At 48.3% G+C, this 15356-nt stretch overlaps 1 protein-coding gene across 1 annotated transcript in view; it reads left to right on the plus strand.

The window, feature by feature from the left end:
- Positions 1–1361: 1361 nt before the first annotated feature.
- SMAD3 (SMAD family member 3) overlaps positions 1362–15356 on the plus strand; it is a 115575-nt gene continuing 101580 nt past the window's right edge. Inside the window, exon 1 of the mRNA XM_016140992.2 lies at positions 1362–2087. Within this exon, the coding sequence (XP_015996478.1) occupies positions 1882–2087 (206 nt within the window). The 5' untranslated portion in view covers positions 1362–1881. The remainder of the gene's footprint in view (positions 2088–15356) is intronic.

Consider the following 15356-nt stretch of genomic DNA (forward strand, 5'->3'; position numbering starts at 1 on the left):
TTTAAGGTCCATGCAGGTCACGACTTAGAAAGAGGGGCGGGACAAGCGCCAGGGCTAAACGGCAGCAGCTGACAGGCTTGTGGGAGGCCATTCTTTCCCACAAGGCAGGAACCCCTGCAGCTTCTGGGCGGACTGTGTGGATTCGGCCCTACCTCACAGGGCTTTGTAACTCCTTACGCTTGAAGGTTTGCAGATAACTTCTTTCTCACCACGGGTTTTTCCTGCTGTGAAAAACAAACAAAGACCTAAGACACCAGGCTGCCCGCCTGATAGGGGAGGGGCAGCAGGAGAAAGGCCCTAGGGGCCTGGGGTAACTAACTCCTGAAAGCAGTTGCGGGCTTTGTGCGCAGATGCCCTTGAATTCTGCTGCTGGGGAGAAAACCGCCCAGTACTCTGGTGTTTCTTTGCTTCCCACGAAGGCTCACTTTGAATAGATAAATTACCTAAGTACTCCCCTTTGCCCTACTTTTAGAGAGTTCATAGCTTTGGAAACAAAGGTCTCTCTCCTATTTATTGGGAGTCGAATTTTGGACCTTTCTGTATCATAAGATTCCAAACATCCTATAATGCTTTTTCCTCCCAAAGATAAATTCTACAGCGCTCCCATTCATTCCTTTACGAACTCGAGATGTCTTCGAGGCCCATTTTTCACCGGGCACTTGATTCACAAGGGAGCCCTAGCTCCAGCTATTATCCAGGGAGTCACTGAGGTCCCCAAATTAACACTTTTGAAAGCTCCCTTCTCCCCCCCTCCCACCTCCCTCCACACACAGTCTCCAGTCTTTCAGCCGTTGTGATCTCAACGACGAGAATAAAAGCAGCCCCCAGGTCGCCGTTGCGGGCCAAGGCCCCTGACCCGGATCAGCGCGCGCACGTCCAAGTGTGCGCCCCAACTTCCTGGGCCTCAGCCTTCCGTGAGCCCCCTCTATGTCCGGGGTCCACCCAGCGGTGCACCGCCAGCCTCTGGCCGGACGGCGCTTCTACGCTTCGAATCTAACCCTCTCCGGTCCGCACTCCAACCGAGCTTCCTGAGTGTGGGTTCCGCGCCTGGGGGCCCCTCTCGCCGCTTCTTTCCCACGACTTCCTCCAGGCGCCCGCCAGGCTGAGGTCGGGGCTGCGCGGGGTCCTGCGCGCTCCAGTCGGGGCCGCCGCTGTCCCCGGTCGCCCACGTGGGCGTGCTCCGCGCCGGGCGGGGGAGGCCCGGCGCCCTCCCGGAGGCGGGGGGCGGGCAGGGCGCCCGGGGGAGGAGGCGGCGGGGCGCGGGGGAGGAGGCGGGGAGCCCCAGCGGCAAGGGGGCGGTGACAGCGCTTGGAAAGGAGGCTGCACGCGGATTTGCATGAAACACAGACTGGGAGCGGGCGGGAGCGGGAGCGCGGCGCACGGCCCGGGCCGGCCCAGCGAGCGAGCGAGCGAGCCGGGAAGGCGGAGGGCAGCGGCGAGGCGAGGCGAGGCGAGGCGAGGCGAGGCGAGGCTGCCGAGGCGGAGGGATCTGCGCATCAAAGCGATCGAGGCGAGCGAAGTTTGGGTGGGGGTTGGACTTTCCTTCCTGGAGGCGGCACCCAAACAGCCACCCCGTGCGGAAACCCAAACTTTCTTCTGCCACTCCGAGGCTCGCGGCCGCCACCTCCGGCCCGCGTTCGGGGTCTGCCCGACCCGGCGCCGTTATCGCCCGCCCGCCCGCCTTCCCCGCCGCCCTCCTCTACGCTGTGGGAGCTCCGCAGGCTGCAGCGCCGCGGCCCGGCCCGGAGCACGGGCAAGTTCGCGCAGAGTTGAGGCGAAGTTTGGGCGGCCCCGGCCCAGCTCCCCTCCGCGCCCCCGGCGTCCCGCCGTGCCCAGCCCCGCCGGGGGCGCCCCCTCGCCGCCCGCGCGCCCTTCCTAGCCATGTCGTCCATCCTGCCCTTTACTCCTCCGATCGTGAAGCGCCTCCTGGGCTGGAAGAAGGGCGAGCAGAACGGGCAGGAGGAGAAGTGGTGCGAGAAGGCGGTCAAGAGTTTGGTCAAGAAGCTCAAGAAGACGGGGCAGCTGGATGAGCTGGAGAAGGCCATCACCACGCAGAATGTCAACACCAAGTGCATCACTATCCCAAGGTGGGGGCCCGAGCGACCCCGGCGGCTTTCTGGCCCAGCCCCCTGGCGCGGCAGGGCCGGCCGGGTGGGATTGGAGCTCGAGGGATTGTGTGTGTGTGTGTGTGTGTGTGTGTGTGTGTGTGTGTACGCGCGCTCGCGGGGGGGGGGCGAGCGGGAGGGGGACGGGGATGGGGTTCGTTGGGTGGGAGCGCGGGCAGAAAGGGGACCCCAAACAAAACCTTCATTGGATTTGTAGATTCAGAGCCTGGGGCTTCCACGCGGCATTCTCACTTCCAGACCTCACATTCGCTTTTCACCTCCGGGAAAGGGGGGTGCTGCTGGAATTGGCCACCCCCACTCCGGGGAGCTGCAGGCTCAAAGTTGAGGCCCGCTTTGTTCAGCTCAGCGGGCCGGAGCCCCTCCTCCGCCGCCGCCTCCCGCCCCCGCGGCCCGCGCTCGTGGAGGTGGTGGTGTCTCTCCCTTTCTTTTCTTCAGCCCTGTCCCCCACGTCTTTCCTCAACAGGAATGCAGTCCGTACAGCTGGGGCTGTGGGTGAGGAGCGGGAGCCTCGTGATTGACAGATTCCTTCTTCGTTCTCTCTTTGCCTTCGGGATTAGCATTTTTATCGAGTATTTTTAGACTCGGTTGTGCCAGTCTCCCGCCCCCTCCACACACACTCACTTTGGTTGCAGTGCAATGCTCTGACTTTCAAATGAGAGACAAGTGGCAGAGAGTAGGGTCTTCTCCTCCGATCGTTTTGTGCCCTCCTTTCAGTTTGAGATTGCGAGTTGACGAAGAGCAGAGGGCTCAGAGCTGGTGAGATAACAAAACGCACCCCAAAGTGGGCCTCGCAGCGGCCCTTGCATTCCTGCAGAGCCCTCCTTCCCAAAGCGCTTTGCCATCTGTCTGGACCTCCTTTATCCTCCACATCGTACTAGCTAGGTCAGGGAAGAGCTCACAGATGGCTAATAGAAGGGGTCAGTGACTTCTCGCCACTCCCAGGGCCTTCTCTTAGCCGTGTTTGGCTGAAAATTGGGGCATGGAGGCACCTTGGCCTCCTGTCTCTCCCTCTCAGCCCCCTCTAAAGCCTGACTCTGCACCAAGGGAGGAAGGGTGTGTGTGTGTGTGTGTGTGTGTGTGTGTGTGTGTGTGTGTGTGTGGAATGTCCCTGGGGTCCCAGGCTGCAGAGGAATGAGTAGAGTATCCTCAGGGCCTGAGCCCCACAGAGATTGTCATCTTTGCTCCTGGGCCAGGAGTGGACTCCATCCTTGGCCACCTGCTTGGGGCAGCTGTACAAGGGCTGCCAGCCATGTCAGGCAGGCACAAAGCAACATCTGTCCCTGGGAACCCAGCGCAGGCCTCCTCTGGAAATAAATGCCACATATGGTGGGAGCGCTGACTTAAAAAATCATAATTTTTTTTTTAACTGGGTGGATCCAGTCAATAAAGGGGGAGGGAAGGCGGTGCGCTGTCTGGGAAGTGCGCTCTGGGTGTGTGATCCAGAGCCAGAACTGACTTCAGAGGAGGTGGTGTGATGTGATGGTCAGTGAGCCCTGGGTTCTGGTCCCAGCTCTGGTTCTTAACTATTCTTATTCCTTTGGTGGGGAGTGGGGTGGATGGGTGGATGAATGAGTGTCCTACTTTTCCCACGTGGGGAGGGGTTTGCAAAACCTGCCATCTCACCTGCCCAGGTATATTGAAGACAAATGCTTTATGCCTTGAAACAGAAAAAAAAAAAAGTTATCGATGATAAAACGATCGGCTGTGTAAAGTGTTTTATAGTTTACAGAGCACTTTCACATGGTTTTATGAAATCAAGAAAGAAACTCCCAGAAAACAGAGCAGTTAGGATTAAGATTTATCTCATTTTTAAAGTTGAGAAAACTTTGGAGGAAGGAGGTGAAAAATCTTGCTGTCATGGACATGAGATTCTGACCCAGTGTGCTCCTTTTCCTACACCATGCTGCTGTTTACTCTGAAGGTTCTGAATACATTCTTTGCTGAATGCTGAAGGACTGTTAACTGGGGTGGAGCCAAGGGATGGAGGGCAGTGTGGATCTTTGTTAGAAGTTTGCTACTGTTCAGTGTGTGGGCTGGTGACAGCATGGAGGAGAGGCCTTGCTTCCCTCTGCCTTGGTAAAAGTTTGCCCTCTGGGAGAACATAGCTCTGTCCTGCTTTTCCTCTTCCAGAGTTCCCTGCAGCTTGAGGCATATGAACGCTTTGGATGTTTCTGAGAGTTGAAGCTCTGTTGCCCCCTGGCCTTCTCACGATCCTTTTGGGACTGGGGACATCTTCCATCTGCCTGGCAAGGACTTACTGCTAAGGCTTTTTTCATCTTTTCTTCTTTTTTCATCTTTTCTCAGTTAGGGATACCCAGTTGCTTGGGTGGATCCAGACAAAATGGATTTCCATCCGCGGATTTTGTGCCCACGCCTCTGGGTCACCTTGTCTCCCTTGGCAACAGCTGCTGCTGTTTTGGTCGTGGGCAGAAAACTAAAGGCCATGTCTTGGGGAGGTGGCTAGCTGGCCTCACGCTAGTGATATCAATGTGTCTGTTAAGCCCCATAGATTGTTTGTGTTGCTCTCCACAAATTGTCTGTTCTCTCCACACTGCCTTTTATGAGTTATCCTACTGCGTGGTGGGGTGGGGCACTGGGTGCTTAAAAATACTCTGCGGAGATCTGGATGTTGGGGTTTAAGGACCCCTCAGCCTAAGGAGATTTTGACAAGCGTGTTTTGGCTGATACGTAATCATGAGCCTCAACAGTAACATTTGGCAATTATAGCTGTATACTAGGGCCTTCCAGACTGCGTGCTTGCTTCTCAGTTACACCAGCTCTAACCTGTCTCAGTGATCAGGAGAGCTGGAGTGATACAGGCTGACTGATATCAAGAATGTAAAAGAGACTTGTGCCAAAGAAGTGGTGAGAGCTTGATTTAAATACACTGACACAGGGGCTATCAGGATACACTGAGGTCTGGCAGGATGGGCAGAACTTAGACAGTTGTATAATAACAGTATCTCTCTCCTCTCCTGCCTGAATACTTGAGTAAAGCTGCAGGTATCTTTCTGGCCAGTTTATAAGATTGGAGTCATAGCATTTGTCACAGAGGAATGGATAAGGTATGTGCATGTTACGTCCGCTCAAACATGGCTGTTCTGATGGACTGGGCAGTGGGATCCTTTGCCCAGTTGTTGGGAGCTGGATCAAGCTGATGGCCTGATTTGTTTGGAAGGGAAATTGGGCTTTCTCGTGTCAAAGCAGCAAGCCCAGGGAAAAATGGGAGAATTTTCTGATACACCCTATCTCTTTTCTGTGCTTCTCTTGTTTTAGCACAGCCTCCTCCTGTTACCTGCCTGGTCTTTCCCAGGCTACTTCACCCTAGGGAGAAAGGAAAAAGATCCTCATCTTTAACACTTCTTTCTCAGCCTTCTGGGGGCCTATTGCTAGGGCTGCTTGTTAACCTTGATTAGGGGAGTTGCACATAGGGGCTGGGAAGAGGAGGGGCCTGCAGGGCAAGGAGTAGCTGACTTTGGGATGGGTTCAGAGCCATGGCCGAACCCACGGACCACTTGATTATTCCCTTGACATTTGGAACCTTGGAACTTGCTGTCGCACTCAGGAGTCAAATGTTTGGGCCAATGCATTTGCAGGCAGCCTCTTGCTTACAGTTCCTAAATATATGTTACAGAGTTGGGGTTTGTCAATTCATTGTTATTTATTGGCTCTCCCATGTCTGAGTTAGTATTCCAGGCAAGAGGGGAGGATGCAGAGGTAAATTTGAGATGACCCCTGCCTGTGAGGAGCTTTTACTTCAGTAAGGGAAACATTAATAGGGCATTATCTGAGTGTCCTTTCTTATTCTCAGCCATCAAAAGAAATAAGAACTATAGTATGGAGTGGTATTTTTGTGCAGGGGAGGGGACTATGATGATTTTTTTAATACCGTAGAAATCACTATGTTTGAAAACAAAATAATGACAGCCATCTGTTTTCTCTAGAAAGAAAGCACAGAATTCAGGTTCTGGATCTTGCCATTTTAATACCTGGATGGATTTAAGAGTTCACTGAATCTCTCAGAGGCTTCAGGTCTGTACTATAAAATCAGGATGAGATGAAGCTTATAGAAGTTTTGGTAAACCAGAGAATTTGACAGCTGTAAGAGTTAATGTTTAGGCTTCTGTGCATGTTATTCATCCATTACTAAATTATCTAGTCATTTCTTAAATGCCTACTATGATAAGCAAGGTAGGGCACCTGTTCCCAAGAATCTCCTTGTCTAGAGTGGACGACAGACATACCCAAAAATATAGGACACGAGCCGCATCCAAGGAATGTACAGAATGCCCAGGAACATGGGGGACAGACCATGGGAGGAGATGAGGAGAGGAGGAAGGGATCGATGTGAGGTGGAAAACCAAAAGGAGGACAGGAGTTATTATCCGAAGGAAGTTTCTAGACTGCAGTATGATCTTGCGATCTTTTGGGTACATGGTGATAGTTGCCTGAAAGAATGAGGCAATGACATCTTTATCTTCTGCCTTTTACGAAACTCGGCACTGCTATGAACATGTTACCTCATGGCTTGTACCAGAGGGCTAGTGACCTCTGTGCAGTATTTCACTCCACTGTCAAGTGTTCTCTCTTTGAAGTAAAAAGTAAGTTAGTATTGCAAACCTGAAATTCAGGTTTCCTCTGTGGGAACAGCATCTTGAGTTATATTAGCTCAGAGTATAACAGTGTGTGTCGATAAAAAGTGGACAACTTGGAGATGATCGTGGGTGCTTAGCATTTTAGAGTTTCGGTATGACCTTTCATTTCTTTGCTTAGCACTTGCTGACAACAAATCTTTTAAGTCTGAGTTTCTGTATGGACATTAGAGCTTTTAATAATATATTTTTAAAAGTATTTGTAAGGATGTAAAGTTTTAAATGACAATTCTAATAATAGAAAAAAGTTAATGAATATAGTAGTCATTTAGTTCCGATGAGAAATGCAAAAAGTTGATGAAACAGAGAACTTGTCTCAGGCTTATCCTATCAGGAATCTAATTAAAGTGAGTTTTTGAAAAATAAATATTGGTTTAATCATGTAAACTTGTAATTGCTGTTATTATAATGGAAATAAAATTAACACGATTTAATGGACTGAGCGACCATTAATTTTCACTCATTAATTTATTAGGAGATTTCAATGCCATTCGATGCACAATACAGCCATTATTTTGTATTCGCTTCTTTATGAATATAAATAGGATCAAAGGTGCTTGCTTTAAAAATTGAAATCAGATTTTATTCCCATTACCTTATTCACCCACCTTCCTTATCCACCTCTCCCCCAGCTTCCTGTAAGTACAATTATGTTCTCTGAGATGGAATGCAGCTTTCTCAGTCAACCCAGACTCATGAATAATCCTAATTAACATTTGTCCTGGTCTCCTTTGATATATTGACCTATTAAAAAAAAAAATCAACTGGCCCTCTTCCCCAGATCCACATCTGATAGTATTGGTTGTGTGGGAAGAGAACTACCCAGAAAGGCTGCTCTTGAAGGCAGCCTGCTGAGCATGCAGGGCATGGAGAGGGTTTCTTGTCTTTTGAAGACACCAGAATGACTGGTGCACTGTTGGATGGGACTGAGGAGGGCCAGGAATCATCCGTTGACCGCTGATAGGTTCCCAGGGCCATGAGCCTTCAATCATCCCATCTTCAAGCACAAAGATTCCTGGAAACAGTCAAAACTGCTCTATTAACCCATTCTGCAGAAGTTTGGTTTCTAATTTTACTCCATTCCCAGTTTTAGAACAAAGATACCAGGAGAATTTGTCTGCTTCATTTTTACGTTTTCTTTCAGTACACCCAGCAGATACCAAACCCTGGGCTAGGTGGCAGGGACAAATTGTGAGGAAGGCAGCCACTGTCCCTGTCCTCCTGTAGCTTCTAGTTTACTGGCTGCCAAAACAAGTTCTGTGGAATTGTAATAATGGTGTATGTGTTCACTCTAGTTAATTTGTAAATACTGTTTTCTTGATGCCAGAGATCCAGATCCCCCAAGCTCTGCAGTTTATTGACGCCTGATGAGGGGTGTGTGTGTGTGAGTGTGAGTGTAACATTACTCTTTGTTTTGACTTAATTAACAGTTTTAGAAATAACAAATCTATAGCACAAGTCAAACTATCTGCTGTTGATTATCCGAGGCCTCTGCTGTAAACAGCAGCCTGCCACAGTGGCACACTGCTGTAGAATGTTTTGACAGACTCAGTTTAAAATGAAAACACAGTAGAAGGCTATTAATTAAGAGGTTGGCTAATTCCGGACTAGGCTAAATTTTGTTTAGCAGGCTTTTTCTCCCCATAAATGCTGTCAAAAAATATTTGCTATAAACAAGGCTTTTGGGGTCATTTTGGAGGCAAGAGTCAGCAGACCTAGATAATTTCTAGACTTAGCTCTGTTTCTTATTAGCTGTGTGAGCTGGGGCAAGTCACTTTATATCTCTGGGCCTCAGATGTTCTCAACTAGAAAATAGGCTAGGTAATCTCTATTGGAGGCCTAACTCTAGTTTTCATGCAATCATTTTAGAAGCTGCCATTTTCATGAATCCAGCTGATCCCTGAATTGCAGATCTTTCTTAATTGTTGATGTCCTAAGACCCTATCAGTCTGGTGTCAATTCGTTTATTTAAATGAAAGTAATAAAATTATAATTTAGTTTTTTAGTTATTTTCCCTTCTCCTCCCTGCCTCTTCCTTACCTTATGAGTCAAAATCAGTGAAATTTAACTACAAAGGAGTTTAAAAATAACTGAACACTAGGATAAAGATGTGGAGGCTGTGTGTCTTGAGATGCAGTGAGCAATTTTTCTTCTTTTGTTGTTATTTTTGGCTATTCTCAGAGCAGGAAGTTTACTTAAACTAATGACCACAAATGCCTAAAAATGGTTAAATGTAAGAGGTAGGCATTATAGAGGATACCTGTGGAAAATGTTTGCTCATATGTCAGAGTTTACCCAGAAAGCTTCCTTTATTTATTTTCAAGCATCTATATAAAGAAAGGCTATACTTGATTGCATAAGCATGTGCCTTTTGTTAGGCAGCGTGAAGGTTACAAGTTTAAACCCTAGCTAGGAAATGAAAAGTGAGTTTCTCCCGAAATAGTACTTTTTTGTATCACATGGCTCTCTCCCCACTTACATCTGGCAAGTTTTTCTCCTGAATGCTTTGCTAGGGGTTTAGGACGAGAGTATTGTTTAAGAAACACTGCGTAAGGTTTTGCTTTTGAAACCTACAGAGTCACAAATCTGGTTACTTTTGCTGCTAAGTGTTGCATCACAAACTGCCAAGCCAAGTTGTAGCTCTGAGGTGTCACCATCTTTTTCTCTTCGACTGGACTTTTGAAAATAGTAATGCGTTTTGGGTGTGTGTTTTTTAAAGGTCTGTTTTTACACTGTCACAGCTCAAAAATGCCAAAAGGCATTTTTTCCTTAAAAAATCACCTCTGGGCTAAGCCCAAATGTGGAGTAATGGATTCAGAAAGGACTTTTTGAGTACTTACAAGTGGCTGAAAGCAGGCGCTGATGGTGGAAATTGGGTTTTTCCTTTTGCTTCAAATCTCCCCCATTGTATATTTTCTCTCACCCTTGTTGTATTCGGACTCAAGGTGAGCCTCATTTCTCTGCATGGAAGGGCAGGGTGAGTTAGTTTGTTCTGCTACCCTTTAAATTTTGTGTGGTGCCATTTATCTCTACTTAGATTCTTAAAATATCACCTGAGGAGCAGGGGGCAGGGGCTGGTGGACAGGAAGAGCACAGTAGTGAAGAAGGAGCAGGGGACTCTGGAGTCTGCCAGACCTTGGTTTGGGTTTGCCAGTTACCAGCTCTGTGGCAACCTTGGGAACACTTCCTTCGGTTTACTGAACCCCACTTTCCTCATCTGTAAAATGGAAATGGGACCACCTATTTCATATAAATCAATCCAAACGAGATAAGATACATCAAGCACTTGGCTGTTATCTGTAGCTCACAGTGGATAGTAGGTGTCCAGTAAACACTCATTTTCCCTTTCAAGGGGGAAATTTGACTGATGTGTTAATCGATCCCAGTAGGGGACACTGCCCCCTTTTTGTTCTCAGAGCTCTCCATTTGGAGAATCTTGGTTTATGTAGTAACAGAATCTACTATCAAGAGCACAAACCATGCTACTTGTTGATTTAGGGCTTGGCAGGCTATTGAAAGAGAAACAATTCATATTCTTAGGTGGTTCTGCCCCCCCCCTTCTCTACCGTCATTTTAAAAATTGTTTGGTTGACTAAAAATAATAGTATTGAAAACAAACTTTGATGAATCAGTGCTCCTGGGCGGGGGATGGGTAAGATCCTGAAGAAGAAACGCTGTGACTCACGCAGTTGTCACCGATAGCCTGCCCGTAAGTGTGTGGAAGTGTATGATGTTTATTGTTTCTGGTGTTTTTTGAGGCCCAGTTGGAAGGCAGTTCTGGTTTTCCCTGAAGTACCACCTTACCAGTTGGCTTGGCTGGCAAGGGAGAACGGTCAGCACCAGAAATCTCATGGCTCCAAAATAACTTAGAGACGGGTGGTGGTCCCCTTGACTGCCCCTACCTGTGTACAAGCGGGGACTCAGGCTGAGAGGGCCATGCTTTGGCTGTCCTCCGGATGTGCTCCTTTTCATGGGGCAGACCTGTAGAACTGAGGGGTGGCCCATCTAGAGCTGCACCACTTCCTTCTAGACCATATTCCGGGTCCTGACCCTTCAGTTCCCTGCTCCAGTGGTCTGGAGCCTGCTTTCGAGTCCTGCATGGGCCTCTTCCCTAGGTCCATCTGCCTGAGGGAAGACTCTGTTGGCCATGGACAGCGTGTGTTCTCATGGGCCCAACGGCTGACAAGGGAGACAGGGGCCCAGAGGGATCAGACGGAATTCAGCTTTATGGTGTCTACTACATGGGTGTGCCTGAAGTCCTTCTAAATGTGAGATGGCACTAGGGGCGAGCAGGGATTCAGGGCCAGCTCTCCCTGAGTGTCCACATTCCATTGTGTGAACAAGGGGTCAGAGAATTCTAAATTCCAAACCTGGCCTTTCAGGTTGTATTAAGGTATCTTTCAAGGTAGGGGGATAGAACACATTCTATTTAACAGTTTGTTACCTTGACTTCTATTTTTTAAATGTGATATGTGGTATGTGGGCCTTCGTATGCACTCTTACTCCAGGACCCACCAATGGTAGAGAGAGGCAGGCCTGTTTTTAGCATCATCCTCTCAGTTGCGGTACCGTCATACGGACAGGATTGCTTCCCTTCACCTTGAACCCAGATCAGAGTGAATTACATGCAGATGAGAGAGAAGGTGACATATATTGCAGCCACCCTGCCTATCTGAAGTGGAACAGAGCTGGACAGCTGATAGTACATTTGTTTGTTGGATACATTTATAGGGCACTGACTTTATCCTGTGCCTCACGTGGTTTAGAGATGCTGAAATGGAGGCCTGTGTCTGAACTGTACAGAGGCAAAAGGGGACACAATGACCACAGTTCCGGTGGGCTCGTGGCAAAGACTGTAGTATGGTTGAACACAGTTGTTTGGGAGCCTAGGGGAAGAGCAGCCCTCTTTCTGGGAGAGTCAGAAGGCTTCATAGAGGACTTCGAAGCAGGACCTTAAAGGATGGATAGGAGTGTGGGAGTTATGGAAGGCTGCATGGAGCACTGGCCAGACAACATGAAGGGCCTGGTGTCTGGGGCAGGCAGGACAGTTTGGGGTGGCCAGAATGTAGAAGAGGGAGTGGCCAGAGAGGAGTTGGAGAAGGATGTTGCCAAGGGCTTTGGTCGGCCAACCTTGGCATTTGGACCCTGCCTGCTCTGTAAGCGCCTAGGAGATTTTAAAGTAGGGAGTGGCATGGCTGAAGCCACCATTCTGTTCGTGTTTCATTTTCTCCCCCACCCATGGCCAGTAACAGCAGGTTTTCTGCCTGAGTTATCCAGGTCAGAGTCATAATCCCTTACACCACCATGTGGACAGCTTTAGGCTATGTCTGGAGCAGGGTGAAAATAGTGTTGTGTTCGCCATCAGGAGAAAAGACGAGTTGTACAGCCAGGAGGACCCTGGGAGCCCCAGTGCTCAGGTAATTAGTCAGTGAGTCATGCCAGCCTCTTGACATGCATTCTTGGGAAATTAACGGAATGTTGCTGGGCTTCATGCAGATGCCCGGTCTCCCCAGGCAAAGGCCTCTAGATCAGATCTTGGCCTCTCTCTGGGTCTTCCCTGTGGCTGGCACAGCGCCTCTATGTGGAATGTCTCTGGTCAGTGTTTTAACTTCTTCACTGATGAACATCTAGGCCAGGCTTTCCAATTCCAGACCGCACTGCAATCAGAAAAATTCCTAAATTCTCTCCTGAAGGCTCAGAGAGTGCCGTAAGTGTGTTAATAACAGATTGTATTCCTTAATAAGAAAACAGTCTAAGTTGTTGTTATTCATTTATTTTATCACTGAGAGTAAACAGAAATTATGTTGACTATTTAGAGATTGGGTACAATTTACTTTATCTGGTTAAAGTCAGCTTTAATTGTTGTTCATTTAAGTTTATAGGATTTTAGGAGATAAAATTTTGTGTCTGCAGACTGATTCTTGTCCACGAACCATTTTTGAAAACACTGATCGAGACCTGCTGCTGTAGGGGAATCTTCCTGCAGTGAAGAGCTCTGGGTTCACATTCAGGAGACCCAAGTTCAAATCCCAGCTCCCTCACTTACTGCTTTGGTTACCGGACAAGTCACTTAACTTGTTTGAGCCTCCCTTTCTTTACTAGTACAATGCGGGAAACAATACCTCCCTCTGTAGGATTCTTAATGAGCTCTGCATTCATTGAAAGCACTTTGCAGACTGTAAAATATTCTGCAGTGTCACCTCCTATTTCTTTATGAAGCACAGGTCCGTAGTATTGCTAAAATCTTTTTCTGACAGAGATGGAGTTAAGGCTTCCACGTGCACACCGAGATTTTTATAGAGAAGATCATAAAAGATGCACGAAATTCAATAGAAATATGAACTCAGGCCATGCCTGCTCTAGGGCTCGGTAACAGAAGTTTAGGAGAGCTGATGTTTTCCGCCTTGTCTAAGCAAGGATTTGGGTCCGCTGTGCTGACTTGCAGCTCAGCACCTGAGCCCTCTCACCTGGACTGGTCCGAGAACACATGGCACGGACTGAGTGTTGGCTGTCTGCCAGACACCACGGTGGGCCGTCGAGCAACAGGTTGTGGTTCTTTAGCCATCTGTAGTGCTCTGGGAAGGAGGCATCATCCCTGTTTGTAGAGGAGACCCAGGCTTTGAGAGATCAGCAGTAGAAAAGGGACCCGAACTCAGGTCACTGGTTTCTGACCCTGGTTGTTTGCCCCCACACTCACCAAGAAAAGGTTATCATTCTCATCCTCATAAGAAAATCCATGAAACTGCTTAAGCAAGTTGCTTTAGATCTCATGATGAGAGACAGCTGGATTTGCCTCTGAAGCTCTACCTACCTTTTATCCAATCTAGGGTCACTCACTATATGATTTATTGAACAAACCAGGACAATTGTAAGAGTGAAAAGGGGCAGTGCTATATTAATTGTGGCTAGAAAGTGGGCATAAAGTTGGACTGCTAGACAAATGTAGGTAAATAGTCACCATAAGTCACCCTGCCTCTATGCCAGGCACCAAAGTAACCGGGAGGATTAAATCAGCCAGTTTGTATGCCACTGATAAAGTATAAGGGACTGTCAGAATTCTTTACTGCTATTTTAAGTGAAATGATTTGCCTAAGGTCATTCAGCAAGTTGGCAACATAATATTTTAAAACTAGATGGGACCCTGGGGATAATATAACATAGTAAAGTTAGCAATACAGCTTATTTAATTGAAGTAGGATTTAGGGAACATTTGGCCATATTAGTGGCTAAGAGAAGGAGGATGAGTGGAAGGTAGAGGTGGGGTGTGTCTCAGGGAAGCAGAGTGCTGGTGAGGGCATGGTAAGGCATTCACCTGGCACTAGAATGTCTGCATCCTCATCAGGCTATGTCCCTTTGAAACCCAGGAGATGCCGCTAGGCCCAGTGCAATTTAGATGATATTTAATGACCAGAAGCAAAGACTTCTTCTGTGAGCTGACCTCTCCTGCTCCCCTGCTCCAATTTAGCTGAGGCCTCAAAGATACTACTGGCTGGGAGCTGGTGGGAGTTAGTGGATAATCCTTCTGCCGAAGAATTTTGGAAGGCTTTGAGGAAGGAATTAAAAATAACAGCGAGCATGCCTTTTTTTCCCTCTCTCTCTTTGATTGTGGTAAATGCATGGAATGTGCCAGGGCCTCTGTGGAGCACGTGGCCCCAAATAACCCCCCTGCCAATGGAATTCTGTAGAGAACGCGGAAAGACTGTGCCGTTTCACTCATACTTAAGCTCTCAGGATTTGTTCTTCGATCGTCCAAGCCTCACCCTTCTTCTCTTGCCCCAAGTGATTTGTTGCAAGTTTCAAGAGGGACTTGAGTCCTCTATGCTCTCCATCCAAACTGTTACTGTGAGTGAGGCCCTGTCTGATGAGCTCCAAGGAGAGCAGCTGGAGTGACAAAGAGGACCGGTTACAGGCTGAGAAAATTGAAATGTAAATTTAAACCAAACTTGACATTTGCTTGGAGAACTTCAGCTGATCCTTTGGTGCTCTGGTTGTCATCTTTTGTGGTTGCTCCATGTCTTGTAAATAGAACAAGATGCATTCTCCTCACCCCACCCCTATTTCTTACCTGCCTCCCACACTCACATGCAAGGAGGCATGTGTGCGTGGGTAAGTATGAGTAGGGAGTATTAATTATGTTCCTCTTCATCAGATAGTCCATGTGGAAACTGGGCCCAGGGCTTCATGGAGATGACCAGGCCATCTTGTGGGTAAGGCTGGAATCTGCTTTTGTGTCTGAAGTTCCAGCTCTTTTCATCATTGCCACCTTCTCCATCGTGGAGGTCCTCGGTCTCTCATGCTTGGGTACAGTAGTAAGCCAGTTGGCCCCTTCCCTCTCTGATTCAGCCAATATTCTTCGTCAGGGGCCAGACTCACTGTATTAGGATGCTTTTGGCTGTGAGTAACCTGAAATCCAACTAACAGCTTCAATAGTGCGGGGTCTTATGTGCCCTGAGAAGTCTGGGACAGAGAGGTTTCAGGCATCAGCAAGGACTGGGAGCCTTCCATCTCTCTGCTCTGCCATCTTCAGCCTGAATGCCTTTTGTCTTCAAACTTGACCCCTCATGGTCCAGTGATGGCC

The sequence above is a fragment of the Rousettus aegyptiacus genome, unplaced genomic scaffold, assembly GCF_014176215.1.
Source record: "Rousettus aegyptiacus isolate mRouAeg1 unplaced genomic scaffold, mRouAeg1.p scaffold_m13_p_3, whole genome shotgun sequence".
Taxonomy (NCBI): domain Eukaryota; kingdom Metazoa; phylum Chordata; class Mammalia; order Chiroptera; family Pteropodidae; genus Rousettus; species Rousettus aegyptiacus.